The sequence below is a fragment of the Orbicella franksi genome, chromosome 1 (genome assembly GCF_964199315.1).
Source record: "Orbicella franksi chromosome 1, jaOrbFran1.1, whole genome shotgun sequence".
Taxonomy (NCBI): domain Eukaryota; kingdom Metazoa; phylum Cnidaria; class Anthozoa; order Scleractinia; family Merulinidae; genus Orbicella; species Orbicella franksi.
In genome coordinates, this window is record NC_138145.1 from 11925736 (window position 1) to 11949283 (window position 23548).

Consider the following 23548-nt stretch of genomic DNA (forward strand, 5'->3'; position numbering starts at 1 on the left):
AAGAAGCTTGGAGATTTACAGCTGGTAAGAAAAGGTTTCGCACGTCAGTAGCTCTCTATTTGGTTCACAGGGTAATAACCACTGTATTTTCGTTCTTTGTTTAGGAGTCATTGCTTAGCTGTAGTCTATTGTTTTTGTTTGTGTACGGGCCGTTGCATTTCGTATATATTGCTTGTGTTGGCTGTAACAACAGTTTGCCAGTTCTTCTCTCGCTGAATAATGTTCAGTTCTGCATTTTATCATATAGGTTTATCTTTTCAAGTGAAGCATTGCGGAAAGACTTTCAAACCAGCAGTAATGTCGAAGAGGAGAAGATTCAGACTCGATTTGAAAGTATCGGACACGGAGAATAAAACACAAAGAAACCGCCACACAGATCAAGTGTGGATAATATTGCGGGAAATGATAAGACAGAGCGCATTATGGGAAGCAGAGCATATATTGCCAATTTGTATACATCTTTATTTTGTACTTTCAACATTCAGTTACACGACATTGGGTTTTATATTTCTTCAGTTCTCAACATGGGGTTTCTTCTTCTTGACAACGAACCCTCTCTAGTGGTGACGTGAGTTGGATTTGAACATTTTTTCAGTTTCAACTGTATGGAGGACAATCGATTCCAGTCAGGCGGGGACCTGGGGTGGAATTACGCCAAGGATCTGTGCTGGGCCCTCGGTCATTCAACATCTTCATGAAAGACCTTTTTTACAACGCTACTCTTGTGCAGACGATAAGCGACTCTATTCCAGTCATGAAGATGCAATAAATGCAATTACTGTAAAAGATACTTAACTCAAAAGTTAGTTTGCTACTGTGCCAAGTTGGATCAGCGAGAATGGTACCGCAAGAAGTACGAATCCCTGGAATTTACGAAATCTTAACTCCGGTGCCTAGGTTAAAGTAGATCCTTCTTAAAAATGGTATCCAATATATAGAACTACAATCTTTGCTAAGAAAGATCTTTAAGGAACTTCCCATAATTTTCTGGGGAGAAACAATATTGGCTGAAAATGAAAAGAAATATGAAGGGAAAGATACAGCTTTCAGAATGTCTCCAGCGTGGAGCAGAGAAAAAACTCTGGAGTCCCCGAGGGGAGTATAACTCGTGAACTCCCAGTTATCGGTCGGCACTCATGGTGAGCTAGGCTATCTTATCTTGAGAAAATTAGGCTGGATGACAGGTTCCTTGGTGTCCAAAAGCAAATTAAAGCTTTAGTGAATCTATTACCAACGCATCCTGAGAAGCGAGACCTGACTTAGCCAATCGGGGATTTGAGCTACAAAAATTATTTCAAATTGGAAGTTTTCGGTAGAAAACATTGGCATTACTTTGAGGCAATGTAGTTTTCTAGTATCTATCTCGCTGGCTTCTGGTCCGGTTTCTCTTGCAAATTTCCATGTTTAAGTTGAATGAAAAGATATTCGCGTTATTGTTATCTCGGCCGTCAAAGCCGAAACTGTTTATATTGCATTTGTTATCGCTAGTGTTCTGAAACGGTGGTTTACCGGTACAATAGGTTTTGCAACTCTATTGACCAGCGAGGTTGGTGGTGACAGAAGCTTCGTCAGTCTCAGCGGAAGCCATCTTCAGAGTCAAGTGAAAAGTGTTTGTTCAAGCTCTAGTCAGTGGTGCACTGATGTTTTTGGCTGTAAGACAAGTGTTAAACTCTTTAGCAGTGAGGCAGCCTCGAGGGATTCTGGGAAGATATCTGAAAGGTGACCTGGAAACGAAAAAGAGTATCTGCGCATGCGTAGTTTTGAATATGGGGGCGAAACTATTGTTCAATTCTAGAAAAGTAAGATTTGACAAAACGTTGTGTTTTGCTGTTGGAATTATTACTCTGACGGCAAAATGAACAGTGGCGTGCTTAATAGTTTGGAATATACTGCAAGAGAGTTTTAATAAACTACTTTACTTACTTACTTACATACAGTATCATCAACTCAATTTATTACGAATAAAAACGCATTTATTGCCATTAAAAATTCACTGTAAAAATGCCTGGTATTCTTTATCCTATAAATAAATACTGTACAGCAAACTATTTATCGTACGATTTTACATGCTACCTATCTAAATTGATCGGAGCGAAATCATTATATACATTGGCTGCCATCTAAAAGCGATGGTATCCTGTTTTCACATAAAATCAGCTGGGTGTTTATTATAAACGGCGGTTCGATCTCACTGTTTAAAACAGGGTCATTGTTCAAATTCAGTGATTACAATGGGTGTTTCCAAAAAGAATCTAAAACCTCTTAATGTCCTTCTGATTGAGTATCGAGCCATAAATGCTGATGAACATTAAGTTTAGTGAAACCATGGTTAATAGAGGGAAATGGTTAAGAAACCTGGCAAAGTTCTTTGTTGTATGTTCTTGTTTGCTATTTTGGGGGTTGACCCTGCAGAGAACCTGGAAAAATACAAAAGGTGGTTATGTGTGCTCATACAACTAACCAATAGAAGCATTGCGATTATGTAATCATGCATAGTCAATGAGCATAAAACAAAAGATGTGCAGGGTCAAGGGCCTTCCAACATAAATCTTAGCCTGTTTGTTTGCTTCTTTCATGTTTACCGGGCTTCTTAACCATTTCCCTCCCACCTGCGCTGACCCTCAACAATGAAAGACTCGGCGAAAGAGACAATCGTCCACCTTCTACATTTAAATGCAGACTGAAAATAAGTTGTACCACAATGTCATTTAGTACGCGTGGGTTAAATTTGGTTCTGTACCTGCATCACGAAAATTGATCTACAAAAAGGAAACGGAAAGCAACAACACAAACAAACGTGTTCTTGGCAATAAAATTCTATTTTTTCTTTCTCTTAAAACTCCAAACTTTATAATTGACTCAGTTTTCTACGTGGCCAAATTTACTAAATTCGCAGCCCCGCAAAAATAAAGGACATTAGGTAGGTCATAAAAAATATTCAGTAGGGTTTCACTACTAACCTGATCTCGTAAAAAACGTAAAACATTAGTTACATGTAAAAACACCGGTCATGTTATCTGGTTTCGAAATTAAAACAGCTTTAAAAACGAGGAGCATAACAAAGGTATGGTTACTAGCTCGGATAAAAGCAACCACGAACAATTTTCTACAAACAGCTGTACTAGAAACGAAGTTTTGACAGTGACGCTAAAGATCTAAAAAACATTCGCGCTTTTAGATTCTTTCGCATATATTTTTCTTGACTTGTTAAATCCAAAACATCACGCAATATATAGCCAGTATTGATACGACTTCTGTTCAAACTAGGTCACGGGGTCTGTAGGGAGAAACCCCCGTCTCCATTTTTTCCGTTCTCCAAACATTCCTTCCACGATGACATTTTACCAGCCCAACAAGTGAACATACGGTTGGGAGAAGTTCTAATAATAATCAAAACTTACTAAATTTGCACCCCGCAAAAATAAAGGACATTAGGTAAGTCATAAAAAATATTCAGTAGGGTTTCACTACTAACCTGATCTCGTAAAAAACGTAAAACATTAGTTACATGTAAAAACACCGGTCATGTTATCAAACTTAATTCGTGCCTGCCGATTTTCATACGACCTCAAAATATTTGACTGTCTCTAAATAATATATTAATCTAAACAGATTCTCAGTATTCCGTTTGTCAATGATTTGGAACTACTGTTCGTGTTTTCACTCCAAAACACGACCATTTGGTAAAACATTTGATCTAGAACCCTAAGAAACCGAATTCTCGTAATGCCAGCATGTAATGCGTAAAGACGCCAGCCATATAAAATTAGCCTCCAGAGGCCATCACAAAGTATGACGTTGAGTTGACTGTTAAGCTTTAGAATAATAGCTATTCTTAAAATATACACACAACTGTGGATGTCTTCTGTTGTTCTGACCAGCTTCAAATGCTCCGGTAGTCATCATGCTGCGCCCGCACAACGTGAGTACTGGTCAGCGGCCACACTAAACTCGGCCAACAAATCATCAGCCTCTCTTTCAAGCTCCTGTATCTCAAGGCCCAGTCTCTCAAGTTCGTCTCTCTGTGCCATGTACTGTGCCAACAATTCTAAAAGACAAACAACGACAAATTGTTGATGGTCAATCCATTACCCATGGTTCCTAGAGCCCCTTTAATTTGAAGAACAAGTGAACCCACCTATGTGAATATGTTCATTCATTTGTTTTCTACTATTTGGCTTGGAAGAAAAACTACTGTACAGTAGTCGAAAAACGAAATTGCTGTCAGTTCGGAGGCGGTTTTAAAAAGTTAAACGCAACGTTGAATAATACAAAGGAGAAAAACATCTCCATTCTTCTATTTTAATTTTTAAATATCTACAGGACCATTTCCAGTCCCTAGCGGTCACGTAAATGATAACCTCAGTCCTAGTCCTCTTCGCAGCTGTTATTTGGATCGCTTGCGCGACGATCCATGGAACGGCTTACGAACTCAGTCCGCAGGAGCACTCAAAAGAAAATGTTTCCATTGCGTGACTTCAAAGATCAAAGAAGTGCATACCTTCCGCCTCTGTCACGTCATCTAGCAGTTGTTCTGAGTTCTGATGAGTTTGTTGTACTTCTGACAGATTTCCATTTGCTGCTTCGAAGGACGAGTTTACCTGAGCTGCCACCGGTGGTAATGACGCGCTGCTGCTGTCGAATATCTGTGAAAGAGAAATAAATAAACTTCAATGACGATAAAAGTCACGACAGCTACGTTTTAGGACAGCAGAAGCATCGCCTAATTAACTAACTTGGTGATCACAATTGTTAAGTTCAATCTGCTTGCAACTTCAGAATTGGTGCGATTTACCTTCGGACAAAACAAGACCTTTTCGTGAACAGATATTCGATCTCCTCTCACCTGCTTATCAATGTGCGTAAAGGACTGATTCAAGATCCGACTTGTAGAAATCAGCTGCGCTCTTTTATAGCATTACAAAAATAAGCGTCAATAGCATGACAGACGAAGCGACCAACATCGCAGATGAAGTGCGCGCCATGACCATGCCAGTTAGTTACTTGCTTTGTTTACATTCACCTATCAACTGCAATTTGTTGCCTAGAGGTTCCTATATACACCACACTATCTGTTACAAACGTAAACACGACAGCTAATGGAGATAGTCAGCAACTCACCTCTTTCGCTTGCTCGGAGATGTTAAACGCCATCTCAGCCGTGTGCGAGGCATTTTGTGCCTCCCTCTTGGCGGTATCAAAGCACATCAGGCCTTCTTCCATATCATCAAGGGTGCTGTTTATTTTCGTTAATACACTCCGCCCTAAGGAGTATGACACTGAGAAGCTGGTTTCAACCTGACAGGAACGGAGAGAACCTCTTCAGGTTAACATGTGCAAGCACAACAGCATGAACATCTACCGCAAGCTTATAATGCAAGCATGATTACACAAACAGCGTCAGCTGACTTCAAAGAAAACAATAACTTTCATGCTAATCGCTCTCAGGTGAGCTACTCCTTTGTCCGACGACTCAAAACAATGCCTAGTAAGCTTTTATGATTGACCGGCAAAACAATACATGATAAATTACGCAAACTTATCTGCCTCTTCCCCGCCCAAAAGGCAAATGTGTCCATTTTTTTCGCGGTTTTTTTGGGTAAACTTAACAACAGTAAACAAAAGAATGTGCCCCCGCCTTCGAAGACTTATCACGTCGACTTTAAGTGCTGATCGCAGGTTAGCCAATTCCAATCGTTTGGGTTTTCACAAAAGACTAACTTCAAAAGTCACCGCTACTTTTGCATGTTGCTTAAAACCTTTTATCCCCAAGTTCAACATCAACTTTCTCATGACCATTTCCCATACATTTTCTACACTGTCTTTGAGAGAAATTTTTTTACTTATGTCCTGAAAATAGTCGCTATTACGTCAGTTTATTCAATGCCTAGTCATTCGAAAACGAAGTAAGTTCAGGCATAGTTAATAGAGGTCCCCTGTATTAACTATGGTTCAGGAGACGGAGAAAACCAAAAAGCCACCTGCTTATACATTGATACAATGTGGCTGTTTGACTTTTGATTAGCAGAGAAGTCTAGTAAGCCATTACTAAGAAGTGCTGGCTTTCTTTTCGCGTTTAACCACCGAGGGGCTAAGGCGAGAACAGCCTCGCTTAGACCCCAAGGGGTTAAGCCTTAGAAGACGGCTGACACTTCAAAATAGTACGATATCAGAATGTCAAAAAGGTAGAGAGTGCTAGAAATTCCGCTTTTCGCTCTTAAAGCGAGAAGTGTAATATTTGACGAGTAAAAAATAGGCACATTTTTCACTTCTCGCTTGGCGACTGACCCCCCTGCTAACATGGGTAGACAACGGTGCGGCGTGCCTTCGCTGTAATGAGACTGGAGGGTGTTTACTTACTGTTTCAGTGATATTGTTGATGTTAGCAATCATTTCATCAGTATGTCCTTGTAAAGTCATCACTTCGTGTCTGACGTGCTCCGATGAATTTAAAGCTGTTTCGATGTCCTCTACTTGGTTGAGAGTCTCTTGAGCCACGTTTCTTAATAGGAAAAAAAAATTTCATTAGGAACCACAGTTTATATAAGGTAATTTCGTAACGACGCTTTGCAAAGCCGAAGAAAACAACCCGGGACTTTCAGCTGCTGGTTTGGGCGGCGTCTGGGAGGAGGCTCATGTTTGGACTTCACAAGCGCGTACGTCCAAGCTCATTGTACTTGCCGCCTCGTTCTCGTACCTTTGCCGCTTGCGCACAAGACCCAAACATAAGCTTACTCACAGGTTAGCAAGAAACAAAAAGGGAAAACGTGTCAACACAAAAAGTTCATATTTTTATAATTTAAAATTAAAACTAACTACCCTAGTACATCGTTATAGATCCGCCAAAGTTCGTCTTGAAAAAAAGTTTACAAAAAGACAAACGCAAATCACGGACACCTTTGAGTTTAGCCGCCAAATTTGTCGCGCCCAATTCTTGCAACAGATCCCAATCTGGCAAGCTATAACTTACATGGCCCTTTGTGAGAGTGCTTCCACTTCCCTGGCTTGTTCAAGACCCTCCTGTGCAGCTTCCAAAGTCTGGTTTACCATTTCTTGGCTGACGTTCGTGTTGAGGATCTGATCAGTCAAGTTCTGGATCTGCTGCAGACTAACTGGCATGGTCATGGCGCGCACTTCATCTGCGATGTTGGTCGCTTCGTTTGTCATGTTATTGACCCTGGCTATTGTATTTATTCCTGATGTTACGTTACTGATGGCATCTTGCGTTTGTCTGAGCACCCTTGTTGCATTTTCCTATCAATTCAAATGCAATTAAAGTTTCTTAGATGGTCCATTTAATGAACGTAGTAACGTGCTTGAGTGTGGATAGGACCACACTAGGTGTCTCCTTACCAGACCTCAGGTCAAAGACAACGCCGGGGAAACGCGACCATGTTTCTTTAGGTGCGGTGTACCATGATCCGAGTGATCTTGGATCACTGCTCCTGATCCAGATCACCCCAAAGGAACGCACCCTCTATGTCGAATAATTCAACAATTAAACGAGACTTACCTGTAAGTTGAAGTTTGATTAGAATTCTATCTGTCACCAAGCACTGAGGGATTACGTGCCCGCCCTAGGTCTTTCATGCCCAACCCTTTCGTGGCTTGGTGCTGGATTTTCCACTGCACACATGGTAAGTGCTTTAAAAACTGAGTTCGCGCAGGCGCAATGCTATCTCACGTGAGCCCTCAGTGCGGTGACAGAATAGAATTGGCCGTTAAAAAGTGCTTGTTGCTGGAATTTGTGTCGCACAGCCGGGTTATGGCAGGTGCTTTAAGAAGTGGTCGGAACAAACAGCAGTTGTGAAATCAAATCATCACAAGAAAAAAAAAATTCTTATCAGACCCCCTCCTCAAACTCATGTGTAAATGTAACATCATGATGTCGTGAAGACTTTTAAGCTGTTACCGACTGCATGTTCGCGCTTTTTCCTGATTGGCCCATAAGAATCGGAAACTCTTCGGGTTTACGAGGATTCCCCACGAACGTTTGTTCCCGGGGACTTGTAAAGGAAAACGTCTTTTAAGCAAGCAGACTTACGTTAAACTCCATAGCTGTATCCAAGGCGTTTTCTGCTTCACGGTTAACTTGCATAGCATCCGAATGAGCGTTAGTGGCATTGTGCCGTGCAATCTGTGCTTCTCGTCTTCGTTGACCTGCCTCGTTCTTGGCTCGAGTTGCCGTATCCATAGCCATTGTCAAATTAACATTTGCTTGCTCGCCGAAATTTTCAGCCTGCGACACGAGCTCCTGTAACAGATCGTTGATTCTTCTGATTTCCTCTAGCCTCAAGGAATTGTTCCGGTATAAACTCTGAAAGTCGCTCCCAAGGTCTGACTCGACTTCTTCTCTTAGAGATGAAACCAGCCTTAGTTGGTCCAAAGAAACACTGATTTGCGCAGCTGCACGGTGAGCCGTGGAGTTCGCCAACTGAATCTGAAAGGCACAAGGGGAAACACTTGTTAATTTAAGTATCATCGATTCCTGACTGAATCTGCACAGCTAAAAACTAAGTTACGTAGCTCACAGGAGACAGCAACAACGTTTATCATAACAAAACAGTATTCAACACATAAACAGGACCTGTTAGAGGTAAGGACGAGTCACCTCGACGACAATAGAAATGGAATACAACATAGAGAAGCTTGAAAACTAAGAGCCACAGGTTTTTCAAGCTTGGCTAGGATCTTTTTGACACTTTGCAGATCATAAGTGTTTCAAAAAGGAATCCCTTAGGGGCCGGGTGCGATGAAAAGCTGCTGTATTGTCAGGCTAAGGAATCTCTCTAAGATATTTACAAAACGTGAATGGTGTCTCTCCAAAATTACGGGGTGCCCGAATTTAAGGGGTTCTTTAAAAAAAGAAAAGGACTGACTGAGCTTCTATTTGGGCCAAAATAGAGTGCCCTTAGTAACAGAGTGGCTGTATTAACGCGGTGGCAGTAAGGCTAGGTTACACTGTAATATATAGGAAAGAGAGAATTACTCAACCTAAAAAGCAAATATACTCAGTTACTACAAGTGCAACTAGTTTGTTTCACTCACCATACTGTAACTGCTTTGGATACTGCTATAGTTCGCGTGTCCTGATTCATTAGCTTGCATAGCTCTCTGACGGTAACTCGTTGCCATGGCTTCAATGCATTGCCAGTCCACGATCACACTCACCCCTCCCCCGCTGGGGCAAACCACAGGGAATGATGGGTACATGGAAGGGATGGCGGGTACGATTCTAACGCTTCCGTTAAAGTCGACCACGTGTTCTGAGAGGTAGGTCTGTGCGTCTTCAATGAAACTTTGAGAATCGTTCAGTTCCAGCTGGAGTGAACTGATGGAGCTTTGAATCTGCAAAATCGTCATTTATTTAACTTAAGACTGGCTATATTTTCTGTCCTTTAGGCGATAACATCTACATCTACATTTATTAAGTTGGTAAAGTCATTAACACATCGCACCAACTAAATTATAAAAGTTGATTATAAAATATATAAATAAATAAATAACTAAACAAATAAACTCTGATAATACATACATAAAAATAGATGAATTATAAAAGTCGGAGTATGATATAAAAATATATAGTTTAAAAGTCTATTAATTCTTAGCTAAATAGGGAAGTAATAAATAAGATAAATATATAAGACAAAGATCTAGAAAGAGCACTTTTGGACTACGAAAGAGAAAATAAATCATCATCAATGTTACATAAAAGAACAATCAAGGCTCTATACTCGTCACTTTGCGGAAAATTCAATACGGTTGGCCGGGTTTGTTTTGAAAGTTGTTGGTACAGCCACGAATCCAAGAATTTATTGTCTTCGGTAGTTTGTTTGTGAAAAGCACTTGAACCAACCGCAGAGGCCTTGTAGTTTTGACAGGGTGGCAAAACAGATATCACTGGGCGCTTAACTAGTGCCCAGCCTTCTAAACCTTCGGACGGTAACTCTCAAGCCGGATGAAACGTTCAAACCAAAAAGCAAATAACAAATTTCTCTATCATTTACCCTGTTGATTTGTTGTTGCTTCTTCTGCAAATTCTCTCTTCCACCACTACTGAATATCTCCTCTGCATAAGACACATTGGTTTTTAACATCTGAAGCGTCTTGTTGATACTGTCCACTGACATGCTCCCGAATGATTCCAGCAGTTCAGTTACATTACCATTCAGCTCGTCAACTTTGTTCGTCTCCCTAGTGATAATGATTTCCCAGTTCAAATAACAGTCTTCTGTGCACGGGTGACACATGGGTGGAGTCCCTGCAGAACGAAATCAATTCACTTTCAGCACAGAAGTCAAGATAAATTAAAGTCTTATCTCTTCTTTCGTTTGGAGAATCTTTGCTGACGTCATTTTTCGTCATTAACATACCACTTCGCGCAGAGAAGGCATCATGCAAGACTCAAATTGACTACAAACGTTTTAAGGGCTTGTGAAACTTGGTGATAGGCGAACGTTTTGGCTCTTTGGGTGTAATATTCGAGAAATTGGCCTTCAAAAACTGCAACATTTCTGGATGGCAAAAACGCTCATCAGCTCATACATTCTTTGTGACATTTTAAGTTTTTTAACCCGTGTCACACAAACAGTATTCAATAAATCGGGTTCAAATTCCTTAGCTTAGAAAAATCGTGCTGTGCCCTTTCAATATTCAGAACTAATGTTTTCGTAGCTTCACCAGAAACTGTATCGCTAATGCTAATGAAGCAAATATTGTACACAAAGATTCGAGCATTATGGTCCACTTTGTTCAAATTTATAAATGACTGCTATCGGGTAGGCAAAGGCCATGCATGCTAAGATTAGATCATTTCAGCTCGTTTCAAACTTTTCAAGTTTGTATACAGAAAGTCAGGAAATTAGACATTTCCACCTAAGCTTGTGTAGTTTTACACCATCTGTACTTCTTGCTGGTCTAGTTTAGAATTTAAGTAATAGAACGGTTTTCAACCGAGTGTCTTGAAACCGAATCAAATTCAAAGTAGTCACACATAACAAAAATTAAGCCAAGCAAAAGCAAACACGCTTAACGTAAAAGCACTTTAACGACGCTAAGCGCAGGAAAACGGCTCGGCTGACCAAGTTGCGATTGGCGAGTTTTGGTTGGCTGAGTGAGTCAGTGGCGCAAGTTTTTAAACCAATCACGGAGCCAACTAAAGCAAGCCAAAGCATTTCAGGGTTACTTCTAACACTCACTCAAAACCGCTCTAACCAATCCCAGTGAAGTAAGTTTTGATACTCACCCACGGTGCGCTTGGCGCATGTGTCACACTGCCTGCCGCCGTACAGTCCTCCTGCTAAACTGACACTGCACTCACACTGACCGCTCTCAGCGTCACAAGTGGTGTTGGCAACAGTTTGGTTTGCTACGCAATTGCATTCTGAAAACAGAGCAGTCAACCCAACAATAAATAAAACATGGACCGAACGAATTCACAGAGTATAACCTCTGGATGAACATGGATAAAATGAATTATTGTAATCACTGAAAAGATGTCAAGACTTGAATAGCTTGTAAGAAACAACTATGGTGCAAGAGAAGAATCATCTAGACGCAAATATCTCCTGTCTAACAAGAAAATTTTTAAAAGGCGTGAATGCAACGAGTGCTTCCCAGTTTCCACACAAATCGAACTCGAACTTACTTCTAGCCTTTTATAAAATGTTTAGCCAGAAATGGGCCGGATGCTGTGGTGCAATCCATATTCTACAGTTACACACGTGATTGGGAATGAAAGTCAAACACTACAGTGGCTGCATGCTCTATCTGCACTGTGTGATTTTATTATCGACAAATAACAGTGAATCTGTACTTCATACCTAAACAACTACGTGTGACATCAAAGAAGTCTGCATCGCACATGTCACACTTGCGACCAATCACGTTTGGCTTACAGCTGCAGTTACCGTACAACTGAAATGAAATGAAAAAATATAAATATATAAATATTATGCTAAAATCAACAGCTGGCGTGTTATTTCACCAATCAATCAAATCCTTTAGAATACATGTACAAGAAAAAAAGTGATGATTCGTTTATTTTACAAACATCGCATATCTTAGACTGCAGTAGAAGCGTTTTCCGTGTGTTCACAAGTTATCGGTATTAGTTCGTGATCGAGTAGATTTGGCTTAGGAAAAAAGGGCGGGAACAGTTTGAATCCAAGATGGGGTTGGTTTGATCAAAATGCGCTCGCTCGCCAAAATACACCTACATTGCAGGTTACGAATCTCTCTGAAAGTTTCTTTTTCCCAAAGGCACCGCTCCGATGCGGATGCAAGAGAGTAAGAAATGATGTTTACCTTAAGGATTGGGCGGGCGAGACAACAGAACATACTCTCGTAACCCTCTCAAAATCTCTTCAGGATCGATTTGGCCAGAGTTTAAGGCCAGTGACCGATGGTAAGACTAAGTGTCCTCCATTGTTTAGTTTAATACCGCACGAAATCACAGCTGCGATGTGTCCAATTAAGTCACTAAGACAGAGAGCGCATAGATGGCTTACCGAGTCACACTGCAGATCATCTGATCCATCGCTGTTACAGTTACAAGGCATACAGCCATACTCAGTGTAATTGAAGGCATTCTCTTCACACCTGTCACACAACCTGCCCGTGACATACGGCTGGCAGTAACACGAGCCAGTCACGTTGTTGCACACGTTACTGACGGCGCCAACAGACGAACAGTTACAACCTGGAAGGAGTGAAACACCATGATATTAGGTGGCTTAAGAGAACTTAAAAGAACCACGTTGCTTAGCAACCTGACGAAAGACAAACGTATCGCCCAGTCTCTTGTCGACTGAGGCCTCGGCCACACCACGCCGGGGGAATTTGAAAACGGAGCTTTCACTCTGAAAAACCATCCGTACACACTACACCAGAGGAATTTAAAAACGCAACAATCACCGGTGATTTTGTTTGGAAAAACTCGTGAGGTCATCGTTTTCAAAAAGCTCCGTTTTCAAAATGTTTTCTGTCCACACGAAAACGCAAAGCCGGCGTTTTCAAATTCCCCAGGTTTGAAGAGCGTTTTCGAAAAGCTTCGTTATCGTGACGGATTAAGTGTGGACGGGAGGCCTGAGACAACCATGGAACTAAAACTGCGTTTTCAAATTCCTCCGGCGTGGTGTGGACTGGGCCTGAGAAAGCTGTCTGGCGCTCGTTTACTAAGTATTCTGCTTGAATTCATTCTAAGACAAATTGTTAGTGAAATGAGATCGCGCTTCTTCAAATGCCCAGGATAGATTCACTTACGTGTGCAAGTTTTATTTAATGCATTTCCGTGGAATTCCGGCGCACACCACTGGCAGTTGAATCCAGTCGTATTATAAAGACACTTGAGACACTGTCCAGTCGTGGTGTTACAGTTACCTCTGGAATCAAGGTCTATGTTGCCACTGCACGCGCACTTGCGACACTCGCCATCTTGTTCCTGCAAGAAAAACGATACCTTAAGAAAACATCACGGCGGTTTTACCAATGAATGGTAGCGAATCAAACCAGAAACAATCACGTGACCCGCAATTAGCGTCAAAAACCAATCAGTACATGAAGCAGAAACAAGCGACCATAAGAAGCGAGAGAAACGCGCGTAAATCAAACCTCGAGTGGTTCTAGTCAGGGAGCCAAATGACCGCCATTCGATTGGCAAAGACAACGCTTTCAATCACTGTTTACTGAAGGTTGCCCTAGTTTATAATGATTTAATACTGTTACATAGCTCGTGAAAAGCAAACCTGAGGTAGCCAATCATCTGATTATTTCAGCCACTTGATTATTAATGCTGTGTGTCACAATATACACACTGTAATGCTTTGTCAATACACCTTGTGCACATGCTTAGAAATATCACAACAAACCAATCTCGTCAGGTGATCACCAAAGGTAGCCGAATACAAGATTGAAAGTCAGTTAACGCCACTGAATTTCAGGTAATCGGAAATTCAGCCCAAGATTCAGACAATGACCCACTCACCCTCGGCCGTCCAAAGTAGCCATCCATGCACCTGTCACAGTATCTTCCTTCATGACCCGCTGAGCAGTTAATACAGGTTGGCAGACCATCATTTGAAAGTACGCAGGTTCGGGCAAACTGATTCACGGCATTTGGTCCCGCGGGACACGGGCAAGGGCTACAGTCCTCGGGTGTTCCATTAGTAGCGTTACCATACCAACCATCAGAGCACTTTTCGCAATGATCACCTAACAAAAAGTGAAAAAAGTGAATAAAGAAGAAAAGGTAACAACAGAAGCTAGGCAAATGATTTAAGAAATTTTCCTGGCGCTTGGAAAATGTTTTCAGTGCTACAAAATACTTGTACAGCCAACAACTCTGTTGAAGCTGCTGTACTAAGACAATGCTTAAAGTGCCAATGCATATTTTCAGAAAACAATGGCTCAAGACAGGTCGAGAGAAAAAAAAATTAACCCTGGTCTAATGCTTTACTTACGAAACGATGGAGAATCGTACACTAAATACTACATGGCTGCTAAGGCTCAAAGCGAGATCCCTACCTGTAGTGTTGTGTTGACAGTCCATACACACACCAGTCTCGGGATGACACGAGTTTGAGTGTCCATTACACTGGCATGGTACACACGTGACATATGGTCCTCCATTTGGCGTGACACGCGTGTATCCGCTGGCACACTGTTCACAGAACTGACCATCGTACTCTGGAGGGCATGAACAAGTCTCCACATTTGAAGCATTTTCTTCTCCACTTTTCCTGAAAGTTAAAGTAAAATTGTTGAAAAAATAAAACCTCTTTTTCTTCCTTCGTCGAAACGCGAGTGAATTACGTTTACATGGTCGAAAGCCCACAGTCAACGGGCAGTATTACGTGTGGTGCTGATTGTTCTTTTTTTCTCAATTTGCAACTTGGAACGTAGCATTTGTTTCAAGTTCATCACCCCTGTTTACATTCTGTTTTTAATCGTTTACAACTTTAACCACTCCAGTCTTGTTTCCTTATCGTTTATCGACGACTTTTCATGTTTCTTACGTTAATATGTTACCTACAATAAGATTAATTAATACTTTCAGGTTCCCTTCCCTTAGAATTATTTGCACAATGTAAAATATGATGGGTTCCGGGTTAAACTCATTTTTTCCTGTGTACACTTACATGTATGTCTGTACAACAAAGTGGAGTGAAAAATGCCCCTCTCCTTTTGACCAAGTTGAATATAGCTATCACTCACCTGCTGCTGACAGTCAAAGCAATGTCCGCCAACCGGCTGAATTGCTGAGTTGTTAGTGTTGTCCACTTGGCTCTGATACGCAGTGATGTCAAATGACTCAAGACTCGTAACATTTCATCGCTAGTGGGCTGTCGTCCAGACGTGTTTCCCACTCTCCAGTTACTCTCAAAAAGTTTAACCTGAAAACAGAATGAATTGAGTTAACTTACCCACCACTTCCTAGTACGACGCACCCTACACCTGAGTGGAGATTGTACTGTGAGAGTAAAGCAAACATAACAGGAACATAACACAGTGATCCCCGACAGGGCTTGCTCGATCCAGGCCTATGCAGCACGCTAACCATTTGGCCGTCACGACTCCCACAAATATATACAATTTTTCTAAAAGCATTCTGTAAAGGAGCTCAGTCACGAAAAGTTTAGCCTCAATTTTTTAAATTCGTCGTTTGTAATCCGTGTCAATCTTCTCCATCCTTGGCCATCCTTGTTCCTTTATGGTTTATCATTATCTCTTTGGTGTTTTTCTACCTTATTAAACTGTTCTTTTCAGGTTTCCCACCATTTAAAGGTAATTTTGTATGTGGCCAAAATAACTCAAAATACCATGACTGAGCCCCTTTAAACGGTTTGTTCATTTACGAGGAGCACAGCAACACATTTTGTCGCAAAACGTCATTGGAAACTAAAAAGCATCGTTAGGCATATTACTAAAGAAGTTGCAATTTCTTTTCATCTTTCGTGGCAATGTTACCGCAAATTGCAACATAGATAAGAATAATAGATACAAAAACGTATTTTAACAAGCAATGCAGCAGCACTGCTATGTGACAAGTTGCAAAAAAATGTTGCTCATGCTTGTATGCTACAGGCGAACTTGCTTATAGCTGATACGATTCACCCATAAAGTAAAAAAAAATTGTGTGTGAAGATAAGGCTACAGGTGAATCAAAACTTAATGAAAGCCCTGAACTTGATTACTTTACCATAATTTAGCCTTATTCTTACCTCATATTTTTCAAAAGTATTTCCACCAGGCGGAGGAGTAGCAAGGCTAGTGACGAGTGGCTGGTCAAACCACTTGCCTTCCAGAATAACATCACCCTTGGACGATGCTGCAGGGCTTGACGCATCGTCCTGCTGTAAATGGAAGAACAATGCAAACGAGTATGCAAATCTCTGGTCTCCAAGGTACTTATCAGGTGCGACAAAATACACATCCTCTGAACCAGCTGTGTCAACTTTCAATGATCCTCTGAAAAAAAAAAGAAGAAAAAAAATCATATATTTCTGAATACCTGCACACAAGGGAAACCACAAAGATAAGACGGCAGCTCTATCATAAGATTGAGGGTAGATGGGTGAAAATGGAGACTCCTGGAAATGCTGACTACTGTAATATAATTGACAAAAGTTTGTCCTTGATGAACAGAGAAACTGTACATTTGTATGAAAATGCTGGTAGCAGGGAGGAAATATTTTGCTACGTTTTAGGCTTGCAGAAACGAATGCTTTTAAAAAAGTAACTACAGTCAATCCTGTATTAAGCAGCCACCTGATAAACGGCCACCCCTATTAGGCAGCCAGTAATCAAAGTTCCGATGGGGTCTTTTCTATTGTTTTCACCTCTATTAAACGGCTAGCCCCGTTTATGCAGCCACCATCCATTCCCCAAGTGTGGTCATTTTAATAGGGGCTGAACTGTAGTGTTAATAGGATGCAAAATTCTGAAGGTGAACATCAAAACGTGCTCTCTTATATACAGTGTCTGAGGTCAAGACTCTTCTTCCAGCAGGACCCAAAAGTTGCCAAAACAATTTTTGTACAATAGTCTTTGAAAAGGAGCAGGCTAGAGTTTTATTTGGGGCAGAAAGACAAACCTAGCCTAAAGATTATGAGAAGTACAATGTACACAGCAAAATCAAGGAAAATCTTGGTCCCTTAGGATCACAGCACCTGCAAATAAGAACACTCTCAACTCAACGTAGAATTCAAGCTTCACTTACTTCTCGATGTTAATTGTTACGATCCAATCCAGCTCAAGCTCTACTGGGTCCCCAGCACTGTTATTCGCAGTCCAGTTATCAAAATCAGCATTGGATGAAAAGACAGACAGATTTGTGGTTATCTGTGAAACAAACCATCCTTGGTCGCTCATGCAGTTTGATGACTTATTTGAACACTGGCATTTCAGACAACCCTCGGAATTGTTGACACTTAAACCATAATAGCCAGAAGGACAAGTGTCGCATTGATGGCCAACAGAATGCTCCTTGCAAGGGCATTGGCCAGTTGTCTTGTTACAAACAGGATTCATACTTCCTGCAAGATTACATTCACATGGCATACAACCTGTGGGAAAAAAAAGAAAAACTTCGAAACATGTAGATGCACATAAAACAGGATTTAGAATGACTCATATACACCAGTTTTTAATTACAGTTTACTCATATTGAACTCTATCAGATTATTGTCATTGTCAAACCAGAAATTTTCTAATCTTAGTACTTTCACACCCATGTATCTACCTTGATTTGTGAGATTGTAAAACTGATCGGCGCATCCTGTACATTTCCCACCATTTATACCAGGCTTGCAGCTGCAAATACCACTGTTGCCGTCACACTGAAGGTTGCTAGAGTACACAGGGTTGCAATTACAGGGAGAACAGCCTGCACCACTGTTGAAATCATAGAAATTTGTCTGGCAGCTATCACAATGCAGGCCAACCACATTTTCCCTACACGAACACTGTCCTGTCTCCAGATGGCAAGAACTTTCATTTGCACCAATCACACTGCAGGCACATGCTGTAAATAAAACAGAAATAAGAAGCTGCATTATTAATACCAAGGATCTGACTCCATTCCTTCAGTGGAAATTTCAACCACACCATGGCTAATTGCAGCCATAGTCCTTTGCACACAATGCAGACCTATGGTGCTACTGAGTAGGTATTAGCAGAGTTGAGCTAACATTTACTGTACTAACTGCGTGCATCACAATAAATTGATTGGCTTGTCAGGAATATAAATGTACGAACAATGCACAATCCTAATGACTACCTCACCTTGGCAGCCTTGGCCAGAGCTGAAATTAAAGTAATCAGGCCTGCATTGATGACATGTACGACCAATCACATTGGGCTTGCAGGAACACTGCCCTCCATTTCTGTCACATTCCTCAGGGTTGTTAGATCCTACCGAGCTACAATTGCAACCTGCATGAAAAACATAGCGTGTCAGTATGCCACAAATATATACAAAGTACAACCACAATGTTACAATACAACTGTATTGTCACTGTTGTACAGTGGTGTAAGCAAATGTTAACACATTACATTCCTCAAAAAAACCTTGCCACAGTGCAAAGTTCTCTGCTATTATTTATTTCACAATAGGTTTACTCTCGACATACTTTGGAATAAACAGCCACTTCATTAGTAAAGATTGACCGAACTTTTTCAATTTTAACTAGAAGTGGTTTGAATTTTAATTACATACATTGTAAAGTGCCATTGAGCTCTGGAAATGAGCACTTTATTAATTCATTTATCATCATCATCATCATCATCATTATTATTATTATAACAAGAACTTTATTCAGAAAACGTACAATTTTTATAAGTAACATACTGTGGCCATTAGAAATAATAGTACGTATGTTCTAGTCAAAATTTTTCAAGGTTGTCATGTGCAATCCATCTTGATCTTCCAGTAACTAAGTTTATCATCACTACTCCCATTAATGTTTTTCAACCTAGGTTTGCTCCATTTTTGTGAGGTTTTCTTCAATAATTTTGAAGGTGATCTTTTAAAAACTGACTTAACATACTTTACTTTACTTTATGACAGAATTTTGTAAAAAAGACTTCCTAATTACTTTGTCCTTCACCAAAGATGTCACCAAACACTGGGGAAAGTGCACGGCTGCCTTCTTCAGAATTTGCTGACCATGTACGTAATGAAGCTGATGAGTTGTAATAAATTGTCATATTTTCTTGCACTTCAGCAGAAGCTTCCTGGAATGCCTCATACTGTGGAACAGTCGGCATGACCACAATCTGGATAAAAATTAAAAATTAAGATAAGTACTACGGTCACACCTCTGTGAATGGAAAATGTTTTCTATGGTAAAGACAATTTGAAGTAAATAAATATATCTTTTGGGACTAAAAATAAGTGCTTGTCTGCAGTTTTCAGGTTTTCAATCAAGTTAAGAAACCAAGAGTTGTTACAAGTAACATCTAATTAGTGTAATTATTGCAGCAGCAAGCTATCTTACATTATTAAGGCAAACACAACAATACTGCAAGCTGATGTGTGTAAGGCAAAACATCTTGACTTGGTCAAGAAATGAAAAGGTGCCTGTCCTAGACACATCAGCAATGAATGAGTTGCCAGTAATCGGATACCCGTGCCTGCGCAAAGAACTCTGGGATCGTCAGGGGGCAAACATTGCAAGTCGGTGGAAGGAAATGTATGGTGAAAAGTTGTTTCGACGCCCAAAAACATGGTTTTGGGGAGAGATCAACGCTTTTTCGCCGTTGTTTTATCGCACATGGATTTTGGCAATGTTGATACATGGAAAATGTAAGTTTTTGTTTGAATAATCGTGAAATAAGTGATAAAATTTACCGATAAACTCCCTTTTGCTTGCGTGAGGTTTATTGTGAAATACATTGAACAGAATATTGAAAATTTTAATACATGCCTGATCTCGAGAGGCTACCCGGAGCAAATGGTAGAAAAGACACTCCGAGAAGTTAAATATAAAGACAGAAAAGAAGCTGTAAAACAGAAATCGAAAATTGCAGAAGGAACTACTACCCTTTGTGTTGCGCAATTTCACTCAATCGTCAATACCAAACTTTGGAAAGCATAATCACGCACAAATGGCACTTTTAAATACAAATACTCAGAGATATATTCAAGGAGCCACCCTTGATCTGTTATAGAAAAGGAAAATCACTGAAATATGTGCTTGTAAAAGCAAAACAAAGGCCTTGAACAACACAGTAGCCACACAGCATGAGTCGCGCGGACTCATTTGTCACTAAATCAACCCCAGACAGTACAATGATCGCCACTGGACTTATTTCCAGTATTATTTGTAGACTGAGCTTTCAAATAAACCAAAAGTAGCCTGTACACAACTTAAAAGGCCTTACTGGGTTATTTCCTCTCGATTTATACCAAATTAATTTTGTAATATTTTCAGACCATTACGCGATGTAAGTTTCACAATAAACCTCACGCAAGCAACGGAGTTTATCGGTTGGTTTTATCACATATTTCACGGTTATTCAAACAAAAACTAACATATTCCTCATATCAACATTGCCCAAATTCATTCACGATAAAAATGATGGCGAAAAAGCATTGATCTCTCTCAAAAATCGCTTTCTTGTACCTCGAAACAACTTTTCGCCGTACATTTTCTTCTGGCGACTAGCAATGTTTGCCCCTTGACGATCCCAGAGTTCTTTGCGCAAACACGGGTATCCGATTACTGGCAACTCATTCATTCATTCGCTTGATCAGGGTAAATCAAGCATTCACCAACTTTCAATCATAATCAAGCTCAATAAAGGTCACGTGAAAAAGCTGTTGACTAAGTTAGGCCAGACTGGGAAAGAAATAGCTCTTATTGCAGTTGAGCCTGCTGTCAAATGTTCCTTTGTAAGGTGAACGGGTCAATACAATGCAAAATTGACCCTTTGGCCTTTTTGTATGTCAAACTGCTGATAACTTCAACAGCAGCTACCACTAGGCTCGGTCAATACATGTACATGATGTATGCCATATGTCGGGCCCTCCTGCTAAGTCAATAAGATACAGCAGATGGATCAAACTCACTGAGTCCACCACAATTTCTGCCTCTGGCAATGCTCTTCGCCTCCGTCGGCTGGACACAGCAGCTTGCAGAGCACTCCCAGATGGAATTTCAAGTGTGACGAGATACTGACCAGCCAACAAGCATTGACTGCCATAATCAATAGCTTCATTCCCAGATGATACTGCTTTGTTAAGAATGTATGGTTCATTGCTGGTGATCTGAACATTGTTGTTGCAGGAAAATGGAGTAAAAGCTGTTCGTAGCAAAGCAGTTATCTTAATCAAACTCCAGTCATAATTTGTCTGGAAAATAAAAGGCACATTCAAGTAAATCAGTCATCAGATGTATGAGGATCAAAGAAAGTAATTTATGGAGAGAGTGCAAAAAAAGAATCCCCAAAATAAATTATTAATAGAACTACAGTGTTTTAAAGTTACATGTATGTCCTGTATTCAGCACAAGTACTTTAACCCTTTACCCCCTAAGAGTGCAAATTGGCACACAAGGTCATAACTTTGTGAATATTTGATAGATTTCTATGACTTTTTGCCATGAAAATTGTCTTGTGAAGATCTGCTCATTGAAGTCATAAAATTTTGACCCCCTCCCATCCAAGACATGGTTGACCACCCCCAGAAGTTTTTAGTTCCTTTTTTGGGATGCAAATGGAATGCAAGGCTTGTTTCATATCAAGCTATGTACTAAGAGCTGCTAAATAAGCTATAGTTTAGGGGTATACCTAATATAGTAGCAGATTGATACATTTTTGAAGTCATTCATTTTCCCATTTTAAAGCAATTTCTCACAAAATGTCTACCTCCTTCATAGCTGCTGATGTTAATTCTTAAATAAGCTGATTAGTGGCTTTCAAATGGCATATTATACACAGGCAGAGTGTCTTTATTTGCCAATTTGGGAAAAACTGCTGTTCACCTTAGGGGGTAAAGGGTTAAGCTTCAAGCGCTGAGAAACAGGAGCACTAAACAATGCACAGCAAAATTTTTACAACCAATCAACCAAGCTTGTCACAAAGTTTTGAATTTGCTGGCTTTCTTGTTGAAGTAGGTGTCTGACCTTTGATTTTCCTAAAGAATCAGACCAATAGCTCCACAGAGTGGCAGAACAAGATAATGAAGTAGAAGGTAAATGTCACCAGCAGCCAGCTACATGTACTTTTGACAACCCCGCATCAGTCATACTTTAACATAACACTGCAAATCTAAGTCTGGTCTGCAAGATGGAAAAACCCTTACCATGTATCGCAGAACAAAATTAAAAAATCCAGTTTTTGGAATGTTTACTGTGAAGTCAAGCTTAGTTGAAGATAGGTTGTTGGCACCCTCATTTAGTATCACACCCACTACTAGAACACTGTCGCCAGCAGTGTTAGTGATTGTTGTGTAATTGATCCTCTTTGCTGGTGGCTGCGGAAAAAAAAAAGTAAAGATTGACATTACAAAAAACCCTTTGCAGATTGCCAGTGGTAATCCCATAGTCTTAGTTAACACAATTCTCATCAAATGTTATAACATGCTCTCTTACTCAAGATACAATATAGGTATGTCATGGTTCAGTCGCTATGCTGGTTCTTGGAGGATTTGGAGGATAGAAAACAGGATGAAGAAGAGCAGATCAAGGTGATTTTAAGAAATTGCTAGCCTGATGTTCAATTATAGCAAAAAAAACAACCTTAATTAAGCTACAATCTGGCCACCAATGTCTGACCATTTTATCAGGGTGGTCATATCGATCTAAAAGGCTCTTACACGTACATAAAGAAAATGGCTGGCCTGGGTTTTGTTTGGGCCAAAAAGAAGGTGTCCTCAATAACAAGATGGGCAAAAGCAGGCTTGCACTTTATCTCCTACAACCTTGATTTTTGATACATAAAGAAGATTTGAAGTCTTTGCACAGGCTAACAATTATTGGTCTACAGAATCATGCTGTGTTCTATACTAAATACTTACAGTCCTAGGTGTAGCATCCTCAGCTTGGAATGTCACGAAATCTACACTTGGCACAAAGAATCCTGAATCAATCACATCACATTTGGCACCAGAGAATCTTGGTCGGCAGTAGCACTGACCAGATGAGGAACAAGACATATTGACCGAGCCAGCCAGGTCGCAGTTGCAAGCAGTACAACCAGGATTTTGAGAAGTCAAACCATAGTACCCATCCTGAGTAAATAATTGGTGATTAATTGTCATTCAAATGATTTAATTTTTTTGTCAAATGATAAAATTGTGGAAGATGCAGTGGGGAAATGGCTAACACACTGCATTTTGTATCAAACAGTCCAGGTTCCACCATTGACCTGGCTACTGTGTTGTATCCATGGGCAAGATACTTAAAGTCGGCTCAAGGCCTCTCCACCTGGGTGTATTAAATGGATACTGGTAAATTGTTTGCACCACCTGACAACAATTTTGGAGTTAGCCTGTGAAGGACTAGTATCCCAGCTAGGGAAAGTAAAAAAATATTCTTAGCTGCTTATG

The 23548-nt window shown here is 40.4% G+C and overlaps 1 protein-coding gene across 1 annotated transcript in view; it reads right to left on the reverse strand.

Annotated features, from left to right (window-relative positions):
* Window positions 1-1875: 1875 nt before the first annotated feature.
* LOC145490454 (laminin subunit alpha-3-like) overlaps window positions 1876-23548 on the reverse strand; it is a 28945-nt gene continuing 7272 nt past the window's right edge. The window contains exons 7-29 of the mRNA XM_081469573.1: window positions 23018-23230; window positions 22304-22474; window positions 21071-21352; window positions 19095-19275; window positions 18283-18432; window positions 17741-18022; window positions 17219-17564; window positions 16221-16467; window positions 15214-15392; window positions 14524-14738; window positions 13985-14211; window positions 13264-13441; window positions 12510-12700; window positions 11823-11916; window positions 11246-11383; window positions 10008-10261; window positions 9049-9348; window positions 8045-8440; window positions 6971-7254; window positions 6361-6502; window positions 5122-5298; window positions 4502-4646; window positions 1876-4048 (exon numbers count right to left, since the gene is read on the reverse strand). Of these exons, the coding sequence (XP_081325699.1) occupies window positions 3903-4048; window positions 4502-4646; window positions 5122-5298; window positions 6361-6502; window positions 6971-7254; window positions 8045-8440; window positions 9049-9348; window positions 10008-10261; window positions 11246-11383; window positions 11823-11916; window positions 12510-12700; window positions 13264-13441; window positions 13985-14211; window positions 14524-14738; window positions 15214-15392; window positions 16221-16467; window positions 17219-17564; window positions 17741-18022; window positions 18283-18432; window positions 19095-19275; window positions 21071-21352; window positions 22304-22474; window positions 23018-23230 (4938 nt within the window). The 3' untranslated portion in view covers window positions 1876-3902. The remainder of the gene's footprint in view (window positions 4049-4501; window positions 4647-5121; window positions 5299-6360; window positions 6503-6970; window positions 7255-8044; window positions 8441-9048; window positions 9349-10007; window positions 10262-11245; window positions 11384-11822; window positions 11917-12509; window positions 12701-13263; window positions 13442-13984; window positions 14212-14523; window positions 14739-15213; window positions 15393-16220; window positions 16468-17218; window positions 17565-17740; window positions 18023-18282; window positions 18433-19094; window positions 19276-21070; window positions 21353-22303; window positions 22475-23017; window positions 23231-23548) is intronic.